The sequence below is a fragment of the Bos mutus genome, chromosome 17, assembly GCF_027580195.1.
Source record: "Bos mutus isolate GX-2022 chromosome 17, NWIPB_WYAK_1.1, whole genome shotgun sequence".
Taxonomy (NCBI): domain Eukaryota; kingdom Metazoa; phylum Chordata; class Mammalia; order Artiodactyla; family Bovidae; genus Bos; species Bos mutus.
In genome coordinates this window covers 71,761,483-71,782,853 of record NC_091633.1, presented here as the reverse complement: position 1 = coordinate 71,782,853, position 21,371 = coordinate 71,761,483, and the positions used below count along the sequence as shown (strand labels likewise).

The window sequence follows — 21,371 nt, the reverse complement described above, 5'->3', positions numbered from 1 at the left end:
ATATGAGACCACCTTACCTGCCTCCTGAGAAATCTGTATGCAGGTCAAGAAGCAACAGTTAGAACTGGACATGGAACAATGAACTGGTTCCAAATTGGGAAAGGAGTACCTCAAAGCTGTATATTGTCACCCTGCTTATTTAACTTACCTGCAGAGTACATCATGTGAAATGCCAGGCTGGATAAAGCACAAGCTGGAATCAAGATTGTTGGGAGAAATATCAGTAACCTTAGATATGCCGATGATACCACCCTTATGGCAGAAAGTGATAAGGAACTACTAAAGAGCTTCTTGATGAAGGTGAAAGAGGACAGTGAAAAAGCTGGCTTAAAACTCAACATTCAAAAAAATTAGATCATGGCATCTGGTCCCATCACTTCACAGAAAATAGATGGGGAAACAATGGAAACAGTGACAGACTTTTCTTGGGCTCCAAGATCACTGTTGATGGTGACTGCAGCCATAAAATCAAAAGATGCTTGCTCCTTGGAAGAAAAGCTATGACCAACCTATACAGCATATTAAGTAGCAGAGGTGTTACTTTGCCAAAAAAGGTCTCTATAATCAAACCTATGGTTGTTCCAGTAGTCATGTATAGATGTGAGAGTTGGACCATAAAGAAAGCTGAGCGCAGAAGAATTGATGCTTTTGAACTGTGGTGTTGGAGAAGATTAACGAGAGTCCCTTGGACTACAAGGAGATCCAACCAGTCCATCCTAAAGGAAATCAGTCCTGGGTGCTCATTGGAAGGACTGATGCTGAAGCTGAAATTCCAATACTTTGGCCACCTGATGTGAAGAGCTGACTCGTTTGAAAAGACCCTGATGTTGAGAAAGATTGAAGGCAGGAGGAGCAGGGGACGACAGAGGATGAGATGGTTGGATGGCATCACCCACGCAATGGACATGTGTTTGAGTAAACTCTGGGAGTTGGTGATGGACAGGGAGGCCTGGCGTGCTGTGGTTCATGGAGTCACAAAGAGTTGGACACGACTGAGTGACTGAACTGAATTGAACTGAACTGAATACAAGGTTTCGGATATACGAAGAGACAGTTTCTGGATTTGAAAATAATAGAAGTGATGCAGGAAGTGAAGCCTCAGGGGGCTTAAATATGCTCATATAGATGTTCAGAAGTGACACAAAAAACAGATCTCTTTCTTCCTTGTGTGTGTGTGCATATATATGAATAATTTAAAATGTGCCTTCACACTAGATTTATCTATGAATGCACAGGGTCAAACATATTAAATGCTTAGCATGCAAGATTTTCTATCTAGCAATCAGGATGGGTATATAACCTTTTACATAATTGCCTATGAAACTACAAAAAATAATTACACTCCAGTGAAGCTGACCTACACCTAAAATTGCCCAGAAATTCAAAAACAAAGTTTTAATTCCTGTGAATTGATTTCTTGTTTTATGTGGTGTGATTCCGTGTTTTGGTAAACAGGAACTTTTCTCAAAAAGAAAACTTCCAGAGTTGCAGTATTTGAGATTTTCAAAGCATGTTCATCAATCAAACATCAAAATAAAAAATACCTGGGTTCTTACGAAAACCTGGAACCTTGTTAATACCTGAATCCCATCTCTGTATTGGTGGGTGCTTAGGAATCTGCACATTGTACCCTGCTGCATTTGAGTGAATCAAAATATTTCATTTTAATAGATAAAGAAAACAAACTTCTAAGGTTCTTCCAAAAGATCCCTTTCAAGTGAGACCACAGCGCTGGCAGGATCTCACCTGTTTACAAAAAAGCAAAAAACAAAACAAAACAAAACAAAACCCATAAAACTGAGATTTGGGAGAAAATAGAAAATACACCCTTTGTTTGAAGAGAAACTTAAGGTCAACACAGGACTTCACCAAACCATATGCTGTTTACATGTGTTGTCACTAGTATATGACCCATCTCGCCACAAATTAGTGTGGTTACCTTAAATAGCTAACCTGAAAATCTTAACCTTCCACTGCTGAAGTTATTGGTTTTAGCTACACTGTTTTTTTTTTTTTTTCTAGGTTTACTAGGTTGTTCTTTTGGGCATGATTTTAGAAATCTAATTATAACTCTGGTTTCAAACTCTTGAACCATGTAATCAAACTGAGATTGGTCACTGAGAAAAATACAGGGTTCTTAGCTCTGCCTAAATTGACAAGGTACGTGGCCAGGTCCAAATTCAACTGAGTGGCATGTCTTTACAGTGTCAGTTCATCCCCCAAAATTCAAAAAGGATCCATGCTGCTGTCAGAAAGTTTTGAAACCAGCACCATTTTTTCTTTTCTTTCTTTTTTATGAATCCATTCCCAGGAGAGAGTTTTTATTCAGTGCAGTGCACTGTTAGGGGGAAAAAGAATGAGTTAAGACAAAAAAAAAAGTCTAACATAAAAAATTACCCATATGATGTCTATTTTTCCTGCTTGGTTGAAATACCCAATGGATTATTTACTTAGATTTGTGCTATTATTGAATCCAAAAGGCAACCTCTTCAGAATAACGTTTGCTCTACTACAAATTCTGTGTAAAGGCTAGGTATCTAAAGCTATAAATGATTTTATATTTTTGCAATAATTATGGGAGGGGAATGGAGATATTATCTTTCATGATCAGAGTTTTCTTTCTGTAACAGTTTTGATCTTTAACTTTTTTTCTTGGAAGAAGATTTTCTAACCCCAGTCAAGCCTTCAGATGACTGCAGTCCTGGCAGCATCTTAGTTACAACCAGGTAAGAGACTGAGCCTGAACCTACCGGAAAAGCTGTTTTGGAAAGATTTAACCTTAATACCCAACTAAATCCCTTGACCATCGCTCGGGCTGTACTCTGCTTTCCCCACAGGAATTACAGAAGGGGGTTGGCACAGGCACTGGCAGATGACATTGTCTTACTCTTTTCCTTCCCCGCTGGAAGAACCCAGGTATGTGCATAAATACAATTAAAGACACTATCTGCAAATCGATAGAACGCATTTTCAGTTTCTTAAACCTCTAAATCCAAGTGCCCAGTGTTCTGTTTTTCAGGCAGACCATGCAATCAATTAATAGCCAACCTGTGGGTTTGGGTTTGAACTATCAATACAATTATTAAAGACACGTCACAGGCAGAAGGCAAGTGGCTGCCTTTGTGTTTCTTTCTTTTTTTTTTTCCTGGAATATTATCTAGTCTTGGGAACATCAAGATGGAAACCTGGTCGTCTTGGAACTGATGGCACGTTTAAAAGACTCTAACAATCTCAGAATGATTTCCCCCCAACAGGCACTGTCACGGGTCTCTCAATGATGACAGCAACGTGCCCACATCCGACCTTAGCTGTCATCTCACCTGGGTCCTAGCGGCGCCATTTGATTCTGACGTGGCTCCAAGCCCACAAATAGCATAGCGGCCCCCGGTTGGCCGCGAATCCGGCGGGCGGCGCCGCCCTCCCTGCCCCGCCCGTGCGCCTCGCCGGGCTCCGCGCCGCCTCCCTTGCGTCCCGCACTCGGCGGCGGTGCGTCCTGCGCTCCTCTCCTGCTTCGCGGTCCCTGCTTAGATCTTCGCTGCCCTCCCCGCTCCAGGCCGCCGGGAGGCGAGTCGAGGGGACCCGCAGGCCGTGCACCCCGAGGTTCCGGGCCCAGAGGAGGCCGCACAGGAGACGCGGTACGCGATGGCCCGGCGAGGGGGCTGCGCGCTGCTGGTGCTGTGCGGCTCGCTGGCCGCCTGTGCCTGGCTGCTGGGCGCCGAGGCCCGGGGGCCTGGGGGCCCTGTGGCGGGCGCAAGGCGGCGCCGGCGGCCGCAGGAGGACGGCATCTCCTTTGAGTACCACCGCTACCCAGAGCTTCGTGAAGCGCTCGTGTCCGTGTGGCTGCAGTGCGCCGCGGTCAGCAGGATCTACACGGTGGGGCGCAGCTTCGAGGGCCGCGAGCTGCTGGTGCTCGAGCTGTCCGACAACCCCGGCGTCCACGAGCCGGGTAAGGGAGCCGCGCGGGGTGGCCCGGCGGTGGGAAAGGAGGGCGAGAGGCACCCGGGGTGGAAAGTGTACGTGGGGGGAGGGCTGGGGCTGGGATTTGCCAAGCCCTGTCGGCTGGCTGTCCTCCCCAGCCTTGCACACCCCTCCCCCTGGGTAAGCCCAGGCCGGAGGGGCTGCCTCTGATGGAGGTGGGAGCGCAGCAAGCAAAGCTGCGCCCCCGCAAACCCGCTGTCACCCCCCACTTCGCTGTGCCTAAGACCGTAGGGAATAACTGTGAGGCCTCAGGAAGGAGGTCGTCCTTCCTTGCAAGCTGGAGTAGAACGGTAAGGTGGAGAAGGCAGGGTCTGAGGAAATGAGGAAAAGTCATTTATCATTTGTTTCCTAATTTCCAGAGGGCCAGTTTATTGGCCTTGGAGGCTCTAGGTGTCCATCTCTACCTGTATGTGCGTGTTAGGTAACGCGCACTGCTGGGATGTTAAGGATCTTGGTAACGCTGGCGGGTAGAGGGTGATAAAGCCGCCTCTGGCAGGCATTCCGATTTCAAAACTGCACACAGTCTTTCTAAGGAAAAAGGAATATCCCCCCCGCCTCCCGCCCACCCACCTTTTTTTTTTTTTTTTGTTCTAGCCCTTGGAGATGAGTAGTTTGCGATCAGGATTTTATTACAACGGATGTTTCCATATGACCATCTTATTCATCTTCCTCTTGAGTGTGTTAGGGCACGTTTTAATTTATGTTAAATGTTACGCAATTGGTATTAATAAAGAGATATCTTGAAAAATGTTTTTGGTTCTTCTTTTTCTTTGCTCTTTGAAAATAACATAACTTTTAAGGCCTGGTCTTCTGACCATAAAGGTTAAAGTAATCTGGGCTAATTACATCAGCATGCTATGCTTTTTTTTTTTTTTTTCTTTTTAATGACAAAGAAAGCAAAAAAACAGGTAAAAACTCTCAAATGTAGGGCCAGAATAGTTTTATAATGATATTTATTATATCATTATATAATAATGGGATTAAAATTGAGATGGGATTAAAATATGTGATCCACGGAGACACTTTGATCTTCAAACGGAAGGAGTATGGTCTGATCAATAGTAAATTTTTAGTAAAATGGGAAACATTTCTTACCTTCAAATAATGTAAATGGAAAGGTTTGTATAATTTTGCCATCAAAACCCTAAAACTAGATCCTGGAAAACATTTTCAGTAGTGCTGTCTGATGCTAGTAACGATTGAAGGTGGGAGAAGAAGGGGAGGACGAAAGATGAGACCGTTGGATGGCATCACCGATGCGATGGACCTGAGTTTGAGTAGGTTTCAGGAGTTGGACAGGGAGGCCTGGCCTGCTGCAGTCCATGGGATCTCGAGGAGTGGGACATGACTGAGCGACTTAACTGAACTGAATGCTCTCTAGCAGGATTCAGCATGTAGAATCGGAAATTTGGAAAGTTAGTTTCATATTTGTATCTGAAGATAAAGAAAAATTTTATATGTGAAAACTCATCTTCAGTTATTTTAGATAATTGAAGTCAAGACATCTTAGGTTTAAAGAGAATCTAAATATTTGTGATTCTCCTGCCTATTTAATTGGAACCTTTGGTTATTCTATCATAGATTGCTCCTCAGATTTTGTTGTTTCTTCAAAGAGATCATATGAAAGCAAATGTTAACTATTTGTTGTCTTCAAGTTTAGAAACAAAATTGTAAAGTGATATTACTGTTAAAATGTGATATGCTTTTGAAAATGAAAACCATAATTCTTTTGCTTAAATATCTGAACTGTATAGTCTGTCAAGATCTGCAGGTCCCTTTTCCAGCTCTAGGCTCCTTGGGGTAGATCTGTGTCTCCAGCACCTAGGGCAGGTCTGGGACACAGCAGGCACTCAGGTCACATTAGGGAAAAAGATGAGTCAGTCATTTGCTGAATAACACAATGCCTTCTATGTTTTGTTCCTTTTAAACACAAAATACAGCAACTTAACTCATTTTACGAAGGCAAAGAAAGAAATATTTTACATTACCTGCTTTACTGCTTGTTAAATGAAGGAAACTAAGCTCATGGTATTACTTAATAAATAGAATACAAAATGTCTACCAGTTGTATTCTTAAAGGTTGCAATAAACTGTTATGAGCCAGCATGAAAAACATGGGGTGATTTCCCCCTCCACCATCTTTTAAGAAGAGATGAACAGGTTGGAAATCTTCAGGGAACTAATTTAAAAAAATTGAGTAAATTTTAAAGATCTTATTGACTATTTGGTGATTCACAAATTGAACATCATTCAATCTAGCAGATAGAAAGATGTTCCTAAGATTTGTGCAAAATGAAAGACTTATAGGTAGATGGGAGCTGGAACAAGGAAGTTACACTAGGCAAAAAATGGGTTGCTTATTGCAAAGTTACTCCCTTTTATAGGACGTTGTACTGATCACAGGATTCCTAATTGATTGGGTTAAGATTTCATTTCTGAAAGAGCCAAAACTGTAATTTAGTCTTGGTTTGGTCTTGTGAGGCTTTAGCATGAACAACTCCATGTGGTGCCTATTGTCTTTTCTCAACAAATTATTTATATATTTGGCTGCATCTGGTCTTAGTTGGTCAGGTGTGAGTTTTCCCTTTGGCACATGGACTCTCCAGTTGTCGTGTGTGGGTTCCAGTAGTTGCAGCATGCAAGTTCTTTAGTTGAGGCACGTGAGCTCAGTTGCCCCAGGGTTGTCCTAGACCACTGGCTTTGGGTGCAGAGATCTGATCAGTATATGAGCTTAATAGCACTTGTGGGAATTAACTTTTAGGAAGTTTTGAATGAAGGGATGTAGTTACCATTCTTAAACAGCCTTCATATTCCTTTTTAGATTAAAATATTTTAAGGAATGAAAAGGAATTTTCATACTTATTTTGAGATAGAAATGGATTAATTCAGTGTTTTGAACATCCACACACTAGGTGAGCAAACTTACATAGGTTGTATAGTGATACACAGGATGGTCCTCGCCCTGTGAGAGACTGAGAGTTGGGAGGTTGCAGGACAGTTTAAAGGTCATCAGGGCTTCAAGAAGGGAGTGGGAGGCCCAGAGAAAGGAGACTATGGACATTAGGTCAGGGACATTTGGTTACTGAAGAACAGATGATGAGAAGGCAGGGATATAGTGATTACTGAAATTTACCAATTCCAATGTACCTCAACTGTTTTCATATTGTAAGTGTTTTGGGGAGAGTTGAAATAATGTTTCTGATGAAGCTACTCAGAAATAATGTTTAACTTAACAAATTTGTTTACTTGACTTAAACATTGATGAAGTTTCCCATATTCATTTTATCTTCCAACATGAGCGAGGTATCACGTGTCTTCTTAATCTAAATTATTTTTCTGAACTTAAAAAAATTGTATATCATGCCCAAATATTTAGTATCATCATAGAAAAACTCTCCCCAAATAAGACATCAAGCCTTTCTTTGCGGTAGAAGTTGACGTGGTTAGATTTGCAGTTATGGACAGAGGGTGTTCTTTCATCCCACCACCTCCATTCCTAAGTGGGAAAAAAATGATCATCAGACTTGTTCGGCACCAGACCATGGGCCGAATTTGAACTGATCTTCTGAAAATGATCTATTCTCTCAGGTATTCTGCATTTGAATTCATCAAAAGGGAAAGTAAATTCTATTTGGAACTGGTGAGGGAGGAATATCAACATCTATTTTGACCAGCTGGATGCTGGATCTCAGTTATCGTTTTCATTACTTTGGAGGACTGAACAAATCTGCTGGAGGAGGGTGATGGGTTTAGCCGTTCTCAAAAGACCTGTACGTGGTCTTGTCCCCAGTCTCATCTCCTCACACGTTGTGAATCTGGACTCCAGACCTGGGACTGGGACAGAGCCTCAGCTAAGATTTAGACTCTGCACTCAGATGTGTTCCCTTGAGATATACCTGCCAAACCTGTTCTTGTTTCCCATTTTTCCTTCTGTTTGCTTATATTTTACACATTTAAAATATTTCTACATATAGGGGCTCATATGCTTGAACCCAAATATATGCTTTCCTAGGCATACATATTCATCATTGCAGTACTCATAAAAGAAACCATTATCAATTTATGTCTAAGCAATGGAATCTGTTTTCCCAGACCAGTCCTCTCAGGGCTAAACATGAGTTAAAATTAGTTTGTTTAAAGCTCTTAATTCTTTTACATGTAGTTTAAAATTGCTCTTGGGGAGTAAATCTGATTTATAGCTAAAATGTTATCTTAGAAATGTTCTTTAGAGCATAAACTTTCCCCTCTCAAAGTCTGGAATGATTATTTTGGACTTGTTCCTCCCCAAATCTGTTCAGATTTAAAGTGTATGAATGCCAGTGTGCATTTGCCAAATATTGTGATGGAACATTAAATGCTGTCAAAATTTCTATACAACTCAAAGTGGGGATTTTGGTTATTTTGTATGGCCTCTTTTAATACTAGATTGGTGTGAATTAGTGGGAAATGCTTACAGCTGAGAACACCTTACAACTGGTGAATATTGATGTTAGATTCTGGAGAAGGATCTAAATGTACTACATGTGGTCAAGAGTTATTTTTTAGACCCAAGTGAGTCACTGTAGCTCTTGCCAGAAATAATGTATTGGATTGACTTGTGACTGGCTAAAGGAAGAGAGGAAATTGAGCTGGCCCCTAACCTTGTATCAGATAAAATAAGTGTCTTTCTGTGAAAACTGATTTGAGAGGCAGCAAAGGAATCATCTGCCAGCATCTCCCTCATTGTGTAGCACAGAGAATATTCCTATACTCATCTTTATAGTTCTTTAGAAGAGCTATTTTTGACAAATACAAAAACAGTTCCAGAAGTAGTGACACATGACTGGCTTTTCCCAAAGTGTACTCAATGGAATATTAGTTAAGCTTGGTTTGAAAAGGATTAGGTAAACAAAGATTAAAAGGTTTGCATGTGGCAAGACTTGAAATATGATAATGTGTGTTTCAAACCTCCAACTGTATACCCTACAGTATTTTCACCATTGAACTTATTTTTGTCCCCAAGGAGGTTATCTTGTACCTGGTATTACACTAGTTTGAAAAGCATAGCACTCAGTCAGTCAGTCAGTTCAGTCGCTCAGTCGTGTCCGACTCTTTGCGACCCCATGAACCGCAGCACGCCAGGCCTCCCCATCCTGGAGTCCACCCAAACTCATGTCCATTGAGTCAGTGATGCCATCCAACCATCTCATCCTCTGTCGTTCCCTTCTCCTCCTGCCTTCAATCTTTCCCAATATCAGGGTCTTTTCAAGTGAGTCAGCTCTTTGCATCAGGTGGCCAAAATATTGGAGTTTCAGCTTCAACATCAGTCGTTCCATTGAACACCCAGGACTGATTTCCTTTACGATGGACTGGTTGGATATCCTTGCAGTCCTTATTATTATTCCTTTTCATATTTTGAGGGATTTACTTGATAATTCTTTAGCAGAGACACTCAAATAAGAAGTTCCTCAGGGATGTGGCAGAGAAGGCAATGGCACCCCACTCCAGTACTCTTGCCTGGAAAATCCCATGGACGGAGGAGCCTGGTGGGCTGCAGTCCATGGGGTCGATAAGAGTCAGACACGACTAAGCGACTTCCTTTTCACTTTTCACTTTCATGCATTGGAGAAGGAAATGGCAGCCCACTCCAGTGTTCTTGTCTGGAGAATCCCAGGGACAGGGGAGCCTGGTGGGCTGCCGTCTATGGGGTCGCACAGAGTCAGACATGACTGAAGCGACTTAGCAGCAGCAGCAGCAAGTGTGACTGATGCTATATTGACACGTAGACTAAAATATCATATAGACATGTAGATTTTGTCTAAGTCTTGATAGCGGGATAATCATGAGTGGAGCAGTCATTTTACATTATTTTAAATTTCACTTGCATCTATAGAATCCCTTCATTTTAATTGTTTTTATCTGTAGCTTTTATCAGAAATTAAAGAATTTTCTCTTTTATCTAAGTGGCTTATATGAAAAATCACTTCTCAAAATTTTTTTTTCAGAAAATTTTCTTGGGCTATTATTTTTTTCTTTAAATATGGTCATATATTCCACCAGGATTTTAAATATTTGGCCATATTGCCTTTCCTTTCATGAGGATTCTGCTTAGGTACCCTCTGAGATGAGTTTGGAGACGTAATAGATGGACGTAGCCTTTTCTGTTCTACTCTGCTCCACCCGCCCCACCCCCGCCCCGCTTCCTCCTCTTCTGTGGGTATTAGAATAAGAAAGGGTCATCATCTGGATATCAGCTGGGAGGCTTCCTCTGATAAATGTGGGGCTTCCTTGGTGGCACAGATGGTAAAGAACCTGCCTGCAAACGTGGGAGACCTGGGTCCGATCCCTGGGTCAGGAGGATCCCCTGGAGGAGGGCCTGAAAACCCACTCCAGTGTTCTCGCCTGGAGAGTCCCAGGGACAGAGGGGCCTGGCGGGCTGCAGTCCACAGGGTCACACAGAGTTGGACACAACTGAAGTGACCTAGCATGCACAAACCCACGTTGTCCTGGCTCATTTACTTCATGGCTCCCCATAATAGTCTCCAGTTTGGTCTTAAATACACAGCTTTTTCATACCTATCACAGGTGAGGAATTAGATAATATTTATCTTCATGGGGACTTAAAGATCCAAGGAGAGTTTGCTGGTTGTTGAAAAGAGGTGTTTAAGAGAAAAATTAGAAATGTGGATTGTCTTGTTTTTTAGAGACCTTGTCACAATGATCTTAATTCCCTATTAAAAAGCGCATAAATTGCTGTACTTAAATTTTGAAAAATCTTAGTGAATATAGTAAGAACAGTTACACTCTAAAAAAGGTAACTTCAGGTGTTTATTTTTTAAGGAAGTTATTTTTAACAGCTGTAGAAGGAACAGTTTGAGTCTTAAAATAATGCACATTTTGGTTAAGTCTGTGCAGTCATCCTTCAGTATCCATGGGGAACTGGTTCATCTGTGTATTTTACACATTCTCACGTACTTTTCAAACCCACCTTAGTGCCTAATTTGTCATTCTTCACTGTTACCTGTGGACGACCTGGAGAAATCTCATTGACAGAATTAATTTCACTCTGGTGTCTACATGAGGTGCTGTATGTTGAGGACAACTCTAGGTCTTGAACTAATGGTAAAAGCCATGAAATATGTGATAAATGTCTTTAATATTTCTGAGACATCTTTTACATTATTTCTAAATCTTTTGGTGTGCTTTTCATAGTTGATTCAAATGGCTGGATGGCACCTTGTATTATTCTAACAAACATTTTCCCTTCTCTTTGGACTCTGTTTCAGTTTGCACAAAGTATATTTTTAAAAATGACACATAACTTTCAGAAACATCAAGCATTTTTCCTGAATAGTTTTAAAACTTGTATTGTTGCTGTTGTTTTTTTAACATTGAGGCTGAATCGTTGGCTGTAGTAATTCTGTGCCATGTTTGCACAAGGAGAAGGCATGAATTAAAACGTGTTTCTGAAATGAATCTACAGAGGGTGAGGCTGGATGGTATTTCCCCCAAAATTTATAGACTAAAGATAATTTGTTTATAGCCTCTGTAAAGACAGTAGCATAAGCAAACCATTCATACCCTTACCAGCATTTTCAAGAGGCCAAAAAGGCTTTCCTTTGTAGCTAGTTCATGTCAGACTTTCCATGATGTCCTGTTTCCAGACCAAGGTAGTAACACTTTAGTATTTTTATATCATATTAACCTTGCAGGTATCAGTTCAGTTCAGTTCAGTCGCTCAGTCATGTCCGACTCTTTGCGACCCCATGAATTGCAGCATGCCAGGCCTCCTGTCCATCATCAACTCCCGGAGTTTACTCAAACTCATGTCCATCGAGTCAGTGACGCCATCTAGCCATCTCATCCTCTGTCGTCCCCTTCTCCTCCTGCCCCCAATCCCTCCCAGCATCAGAGTCTTTTCCAATGAGTCAACTCTTCACATGAGGTAGCCAAAGTATTGGAGTTTCAGCTTTAGCATCATTCCTTCCAAAGAACACCCAGGACTGATCTCCTTTACAATGGACTGGTTGGATCTCCTTGCAGTCCAAAGGACTCTGAAGAGTCTTCTTCAATACCACAGTTCAAAAGCATCAATTCTTCTGCATTCAGCTTTCTTCACAGTCCAACTTTCACATCCATACATGACCACTGGAAAAACCATAGCCTTGACTAGGCAGACCTTTGTTGGCAAAGTAATATCTCTGCTTTTGAATGTGCTATCTAGGTTGGTCATAACTTTCCTTCCAAGGATTAAGCGTCTTTTAATTTTGTGGCTGCAATCACCATCTGCAGTGATTTTGGAGCCCCCAAAATAAAGTCTAACACTGTTTCCACTGTTTCCCCATCTATTTCCCATGAAGTGATGGGACCAGATGCCATGATCTTAGTTTTCTTAATGTTGCAGGTATAAATCACCCTAATTGTACAAATTACCAAGAAAACTCAAGGCATTTATTCAGTAGACATTTGGAAATACCAGATAGAAATGCTTCTAAACCAGTTCACATTTAAAACTCAAACTCTTGAATAGTGCAAGGCAGAATGAAGTGCATCTTTCATTACTGTGTGTGCTATTATATTTGTATCTGTAATGTACTTTACAAGAATAGCCAAGTGCCTGCTGTTTTAGTGCCATTCTGAACACTGAAGAGATACTTAGAAAAGGAGCAGCACACAGCAGTTTTTAACAGGGTACTTAATATGAAGGTATAATTCAAATTCTATGGTAAAGTTGACAGAGATATCAAAGGAAGGTGTTCAGAAGGATGTGGGGATTTGAGCAGGTCTTAAAGGATGAACCACATCTGGAAAGAAGATGAGAGGACTTCATTCTGTGCCAGTATAAGATCATTTTGCATCTTATGTCTTTTTCTCCACTATCCCAATGGTGGTGTCCTAGCTATATTCAGTTAGCATTGTGACATATAATTATATTCCATTAATGTGAAATAATGACACATTCCATTAACTTGAAATTTCTACCTTGTTAGAGATAATATAGTTTTTGGGGTGTTGTCCTTTAGGGTTGATTTCCCTCATCAGGAGGATAAAACTATTTGAGATGGAGGTTATGATATATATATGCTTTTGAACTATGGTGTTGGAGAAGACTCTTGAGAGTACCTTTATTTCTAGTATTTCAATTTGCGCTGCCTTCTCTTTCCCCCACAGTGCCTGTAAGTCTATTCCCTACGTCTGCATCTCCAGTATCATTTTTCTAGATTTCATATATATGCATTAATATGGATTGCAAGGAGATCCAACCAGTCCATCCTAAAGGAGATCACTCCTGGGTGTTCATTGGAAGGACTGATGTTAAAGCTGAAACTCCAATACTTTGGCTACCTCATGCAAAGAGTTGACTCATTGGAAAAGACCCTGATGCTGGGAGGGACTGGGGGCAGGGGGAGAAGGGTACGACAGAGGGTGAGATGGCTGGATGGCATCACCGACTCAATGTTCATGAGTTTGGGTGGGCTCCGGGAGTTGGTGATGGACAGGGAGCCCTGGCGTGCTACAATTCATGGGGTCGCAAAGAGTCTGACATGACTAAGCGACTGAACTGAACTGAACTGAAGTATATACAGAAAATCTTATTTTTCTTGGCAGTAGAACCCTTTCTCAAGGAAGAAACAAGCTTTTGTTGAAAGGCTGTTCTGATGAACTCTTTTGAGATCTGGGTCTTTGGAGCTCAGGAACAGGCTAAGTTGAATAAAAAGAAGAGGCATATTTTCAGAGGCTTGGTGGAGAGTCAGAGAGGGACAGAAAGACAATGTCTCAGGAGAACTTTGGGGAAAACAGACATTGTGAATGGAGACATCACAGAATCTTCTATGCTCTGTGATGCTTTGTATGGTAGGTTTCTTTGGGAGATGGGATGAAGTACTTAATCTTGTTTCAATATCGCCAAAACCAGAGGTTGTCCAAGGAAAGACAATTACACAGCAGTTATGAAACAAGAAATTATTAACCTTATTAACAAAGATCAGATACACACTATACCGCAGTGCTTCCTAGAAGCCATAAAGGCATTTTTTTGGAATGTCAGCCAGATGTCCCCCATTCTACTGATCATTTACCTTATACTTCCAGGTTCCTGAGTTGTGTATTCCAAATTGGAATCCTGATCCCAAGAGAATGCTAGGTGAGAGCCTTTGGGTTATGGTTGTAAGCCAGTTTGAGATTTGTGCAGCAAGCAGAATGAATCATATGTTGTATTAGTGGAGGTTAAGTGCATGGAATATAAATAACTGAAATTGGGTGAGGCTTCCTTTCAGAAAAATAGTACTTGTATTGACCTGTTCAAGTGTCTACATTATATTTTGATGTGAAAAAAGTTGTTTTTACAAAAGAGGATTACATATTTATTGAGAATTTTTCTAACCCATCAGCATACAGTTTCTTAAAGAACTTTATTTCCAATATTTCAATTTGTCCTGCCTTCTCCCTCCCCCATGGTGCCTGTAAGTCTATTCTCTATGTCTGCATCTCCAGTATCATTTTTCTAGATTTCATATATATGCATTAATATGGACTGCAAGGAGATCCAACCAGTCCATTCGAAAGGAGATCAGTCCTGGGTGTTCATTATAAGGACTGATGTTAAAGCTGAAACTGCAATACTTTGACTACCTCATGCGAAGAGCTGACTCATTGGAAAAGACCCTGATGCTGGGAGGGATTGGGGACAGGAGGAGAAGGGGACAACAGAGGATGAGATGGCTGGATGGCATCACTGACTCGATGGACGTGAGTTTGAGTAAACTCTAGGAGTTGGTGATGGACAGGGAGGCCTGGTACGCTGCGATTCATGGGGTTGCAAAGAGTCGGACACAACTGAGCGACTGAACTGAATTGAACTGATGATATTTATTTTTCTCTTTCGGACTTACTTCACTCTGTATGACATAGGTTCATCCACATCACTACAAATAACCCAATTTTGTTCCCTTTATGGCTGAGTAATAGTCTATTGTATATTTGTACCACATCTTCTTTATTCACTCATCTGTTGATGGACGATTAAGTTGCTTCCATGTCCTGGCTGTTGTAAATAGTGCTGTAGTGAACATTCAGGTACCTATGTCTTTTTGCATTATGCTTTTCTCAGAGTATATGCCCAGTAGTGGAATTTCTGGGTCATATGGTAGTTTTATTTATAGTTTTTTAAGGAACATCCATTCTGTTCCTCATACTGGTTGCATCAATTTGCATTCCTACCAACAGTGCAAGAGGGTTTTCTTTTCTTTTTGGCATTAGATTGGGAAACTGCTGTATAGCACAGGGAAGTAAGCTCAGTTCTCTGTGATGACCTAGATGGTTTGGATGGAGAAGGGTGGAAGGGAGGCCTAACAGGAAGGGGATTTATGTATACATATAGCTGATTCACATGTTGTACAGCAGAAACTAACACAACATTGTAAAGCAATTATACTCCAATTAAAAATAAAAAGAACTTTATATCCATATTTGTGAATATTTTATAACACATTACAATGGTGTAAGAATTATTGATATTATGTTGCATATCTAACAAATAGCCTATAGTAAAAGAATAAATATATATAAGAACTATGCTTAGAGTAAAGTGTGTCCTTAAATTATTATTCAGGGAATAGTGGAATTTAAGAATATTTATAAAATATAGTTGAAATTTTTTGTTTTGTTTCTTGCCATTTGAGAAACTCTACCAAGATGAATAGATGATAAAAATTCTGTTGGTAGTTTGTAATCAGGATATGGACAAACAAGAAACATGCCCATATCTTCAGGCTGATGTTTGTATGAGAGGTTGTATTCTCATGAGCAGGAAGGGGGCTAATAACAGTGAAATGACAAGATAGTTTCAGTTAATTTGGGGTAAATAACTTACCTTTGATGACCATGTTATTTCAGGTGAAAGTGTTTGGTCTGAATGATTCAGATAATTACTTAAATCTTCTTTTGGTCTGTGTACAGTCATAGCTGTTGGGCATTAGGAGAGTGGGAGCCCAGAGCCTAATCAGGTGCAAGGGCAGGAAGAAGGTTGGGGAGCGACAGTTCTGTGTGTAGTAGGGGTCAGTAAGTAATGCTGGGATCCTTTGGGCAGTTTTATTAGTAGCCATTTCTTTTTGTCAGACTAATAAACAGTGACTTATTACCATCATTTCCAAGTCCTTTTATGTAAATGGATTAGAATAAAGAGAAAAGACTGTGAATCAGGTTTCATTTTTTTCTTTCTGTTAAGTATATATTCAGTTTAGAAGCTAAATAGACACTTAGGATACACCTTGAAATCATAAATGCTGTGCATTCTATGTAGTTCAAAGGTATTAGCTATTGTTTCCCATGTAGGGAATTGTACAGGACCCTTGGGAAATGTTAATTCTAGAAGGTGCTAATCCATTACGTGCAGGACCCATTGGTGCCTGGAGTGCTTCAGAAGCAGGATGTGACGACTCAGTCACGCATGCATGGGCCAGAGAGTCTGGCTAATTCTGAGATGTGGAATTCTGGCCTTCTCTTAAGTATGATAAATAAAAAATTATATCGACCTCTATCCAGTCAGTTGTTCTAGACCATTTTTTCTCCCCACAAAAAGGAGGCACCTCAGAGATGTTCCATTTACTTTGCTCTTTTCTCCTGCCTTCAAAGGGAAAGTGTGTGTGTGTGTGAGTGCATGTGTGTGTGCTTGTGTGTGCACATACATATGCGCTCTTATGCGGAAATTTCAAATACAACAATTTTCATGAAAAAAACTTTTCAGACCATTAGCTGTATTTTTTTGCACGGTGAGGTTTTTGTTTCCTGGGACGAGTTCTGAAGTCATCTTTAGTTAGGGGGAGGTGACAGAGGTGATGTAGGAGCTGTCAGTGTCACAACCATGGTTTGTGGCCTGGCGTCAGTCTGTCTGTTGTAGCTCCTACAACTTGGCTTTGAGGTATCTCCTAGGAAGTGAGCTGTCAAATACAGGAAATCTCAGGTAGGAAATTAAGATAATAAAAGATGGCTAAAAAGATTAAGACAGACTGAAATATAACAAAATAAAAGAAGGAAGTGAGGCAAACGTAAAAAAGAAAAATTAGGAAACAGTAGAAGTAAGAAAAAAATCAAATTTAAAGATGAAATAGAAAGATTAAACAGAAAATTTAAATGTTGCAAAATGTACAATGAATATATTTTCCCCCCTCATAGTTAAGTAATGTTCAGTACATAGCAAGTACTATTTAAAAGCTTAACTCATCTAATCCTCAACCCCTGTGGAGTTGGTACTATTATTATTCCTATTCTATAAATTAGGAAGCTAAAGCACAGAGAGATAAGTGATTTATTCCTTTACCTGAGAGATCACAGGCTTGTAAGTGGCAAAAACAAGATATAAAAAATATATTTATATATAGCTACATTGTTAGTTAAAAATAAAAATAAGTACATTAGACACCATTTGCTTCATCCTCTTTCCTTCTTCTGAATTATCTCCTTCTTCTCGCCTTTCTTTCATTTTGGAAAATTCTTCTTACCATGTGATTTGAGTGGGAGTTGCTGCCATGTTCTAAGATACCCTGTGTCCTTGCTTCCAAAATAAGCCCTCTCTCCACCTCACCATCATATCTTGATTCTACAATGTATTTACAAACATTATTTCAGATTCTCTGCATTTTCATGAGGTAAAATAAGATCATTTTCCTTGGGCAAATTATCATTTCAACTTAAATATGAAGCTGTTTTAAAAATAAGATTTAATTGTTACTTTGAATGTTCATATTAGGTATCTCAAGTAATAATAAGAATGTCATTCTGGTCTTACCACATTATTTATTTCTTTGCTTATTTTCTTTAGTCAGATATAATAACAGACTGATAAGAGTATGTACAAGTGAAAATTTTCTAAGGCAGTAACATTTGTCATTATATTTACAACTATTAGCTTGCAAGTATGTGCACATAAATTTATATACACAAAAACACCTTTAAATGGAATGTGTTTATCTAGGAAGTCAATAAAGTTAGAAACTGAGTGTAAATAAATATTTTTAAGTGAAAGGGCAAATGCGTAGGTCTGATTTGAGATGAGTGAAAAAATCTAGGCAGTTCTTTTAGCTGAAGTATGATCATCATAAGCTTGGAGGATACTTAAATTTTAAGATGGGTGGCCCTTTTAACCTGAAAATCCAATATTTTTTCTGAACTAGATGTTGCCATGGTGACAGGATGGCTTAGCAACTGAAGACTAATTTCATTGGTTGAGTGTCTGCAGACTTGCTTGCTGAGTAGCATTAATATGTTGCCTCCTGCTGTTTTTTATTGAGGAGACCATCTGGCATTAGGTGTTTCAAAAGGTACAGTTCTGTTGGATAATGAATATGGGATGACACACTGAGGTGTTAGAAACAGGTTTTGCCTGCATTAGTTGTTTTAAGAAATAAGTGACTAAGAAATTCTACTTCAAATCACTGCCTATTATAGCCAATTAGTAATTCATAATTCTTGGCTATGAGACTAGAAATTAAAAAGCTTTATTTTTGAGCTTTACATATACTACATAAATAACATATGTTACATAAATTTAATTTCCTAAATACACACCTTCACATGGTCACATTAATTTTTATATACCTAAAAATGTACCTATTCAATAAAACATCCTCTCACACTGTATTTTTTAAAATAATGATTGCCGAGGATGCTTAATAGGTTAGAGCATGAATAGTTGGAAGTGGAGGAAGTGTTCTGCTGCAACACTAACCTTTTTGTTACCTATCAATCAAACTGAAGTTCTTGAAAGACTAGTCTTCATCGCACTTTCCTTCTGAATGCATAACAGTGTGGCTTGCCCTGCTTCTCTCTATTGAAACTGTTGGATGAAGGGGACTGGTGACCCCTTAACAGGGTGTCCTTATGTCCTGGTTTGCACAGGACAATATTCCATGATCCTGAGGTATTTGCTACTGGAGCTCTCTTTCACTCTCAAAACTGTCCAGGTTTGGATGACAATTTCTGAGTCACCCTAGCTCTTAACTAAAAATTTCAGTGAGCAGTTTTCATTTTTTATCTTACCTGACCTTATTTAAGTTTTTTGCTTTATGAGTTGATCATGATCTTTTACTGTGACTTGAAATTCCTTTTCTTTGACTTGTGCTGAGTAACTCTCCTGGTTCTCCTCATATATTCTCATTCACTTCCCAGGTCCCTCTTTCTTCTCTTCAGCCTTCAAGTGGTAGCATTGCTCAGAGTTCTGTTCTTGTTTTTTCCTTCTTTCTATTATACACTTTCTCTGTGGATATGCTCATTCTTAGAGATAGGTACAGCTAACCTAAGCCAATGACTGCAAAATATTGATCTGATTTCTCTTCTTAAAATTTCAGGTTTGTATATTCATCTGCCTAGTGGACACTTTCACTGTAAGTGAAATTCAACACATGGGAGAGAATTTGAGTGTTGGAGTAAGGGAGACATAGGTTGCCAGCTGTCCCATTTAATTGTTTAGAAACCTTGCCGAAGATATTTAAACTCTATGTGACTCAGTGTTCATTCTGTAAAACCAAGAAACCTCTCAAGCATGATTTATGTGGGGAGAGAATGAGATAGCACATGTAATATGCTAATAATGGCTCATGGCACACAATCTTTAATAAGTTATGGGAATTACTATTATTCCTCAAACCTTATTCTCCTCCCATATTTCCCATCTTGATAAGATGCAGAACACCTGCCTATCTGAGTGCAGGCAGGTTCATGTTTGAGAAGACAACTTATTAGAGCTGCATTAAGTAAAAGCTAATGTTTGCATACTGGTGAGGAGGCAGTGTGGAGTGGTATGAAAAATGTTAGAGAAGTTTATTTTTGTAAAAAGCACAAGTTGAAATAGACAATCACTAGGGCCCCAGCTCTGAAATGTTGTCATTACTATTAATGTGACAGTGATTTAATTTTTGAAAATTTAAATTGCATATATACCATAGGGATGTATTTTCTGACTTGCTAATGACATAAAAAGATAAAGTCAATGGCCCCTTGAACTCACATTTTTAATCTTATTTTCATCTTTTTAAAAATTTCCTTTGATACACTGTAATTAAGAAGAATATAATTGAACTGACATCACAGTTTTGTCCCTGAGATTTCAGTCATATTGTTCTCAAACTCTATCCTAAAACTTGCTTCTTTTATTTTAATGGCTGAAGCCTTACTGTTATTATTATTTTTACTATAATATATTTATTACAGTAAGTTTTGTTTATTGAGAAAGATATCACACACCAAACAATTCACACAGTGTATTCACAGTTCTGTGCAGCCATCACCACAGGTAATTTTAGAGCATTTTTATTTCCCTAATGAGGAACCCTGTACCCATTAGCAGTCATTTTCCATTTCCTCATTTCCTACAGCCCTTGGCAATCACTAATCTACTTTTTGTCTCTATGGATTTGCCTTTTCTAAGTATTTCATATATATAGTGTCATACAATGTGTGGTCTTTTGTTAACTGGCTTCTTTCATTTAGCATAATATTTTCAAGATTCATCCATGTTGTAGCATGTATTAGTACCTAATTCATTTTTATTGCCAAATGATATTTATTTATGTGAATATTCCACAGTTTAGCCATTCATCAGCTGATAGACATTTGGATTGCTTTCTACTTTTTGATGATATGAACAATGCTGCTATGAACATTCATGTACAAGTTTTTGTGTGGACATATGTTGTCATTTTTTTACATACAGTCCTAGCAATGAAATTGCTGGGTCATATTGTAACTTTTAGTTTAACATGTTTAGGAAATGCTTGACTGTTTTCTAAAGTGGCTGCACCATTTTACATTCCTCCCATCAATATATGAAGGTTCTGATTTTCCTATATCAATAGCTGGTTATTTTATGTCATTTTGACATAGTCATTCTACTAGGTATGAAGTGGTATCTCATTGTTACTTGATTTGCATTTCTCTAACAATTAATGATGCTAAGCATCTTTTCATGTGGCTTTGGTATGTCTCTTTTTTCCCCTTCATGGATCACAGCCTTGTTGTGGCGAAGGGGCTTGTGCAACTCAATGAAGCTTTGAGCCATGCCAAGCAGGGGCACCCAAATAGGTCTTAGTGAAGAGTTATGACAAAATGTGATCCACTGGACATAGAAATGGCAACCCACTCCAATATTCTTGCCCAGAGAACCTCGTACAGTGTGAAAAGGCATAAGATTCAACACCAGATGATGAGCCATGCCCAGGTTGGAAGGAGTACAATATGCTACTGGGGAAGTGCATGTGCGTGCTGTTGCTTCAGTCATGTCTGACTCTGTGAGATGCTATGGACTGTAGCCCACCAGGCTCCTCTGTCCATGGGATTTCCCAGGCAAGAATACTGGAGTGGGTTGCCATTTCCTGCTCCAGGGTTTATTTACTATAAAGTTGGCCCCAAAGTTCGGGTTT

At 39.7% G+C, this 21,371-nt stretch overlaps 1 protein-coding gene across 1 annotated transcript in view; it reads left to right on the top strand.

Moving 5' to 3' along the window:
• The first annotated feature begins 3,427 nt into the window (after positions 1-3,427).
• CPE (carboxypeptidase E) overlaps positions 3,428-21,371 on the top strand; it is a 152,319-nt gene continuing 134,375 nt past the window's right edge. The window contains exon 1 of the mRNA XM_070386690.1: positions 3,428-3,946. Within this exon, the coding sequence (XP_070242791.1) occupies positions 3,643-3,946 (304 nt within the window). The 5' untranslated portion in view covers positions 3,428-3,642. The remainder of the gene's footprint in view (positions 3,947-21,371) is intronic.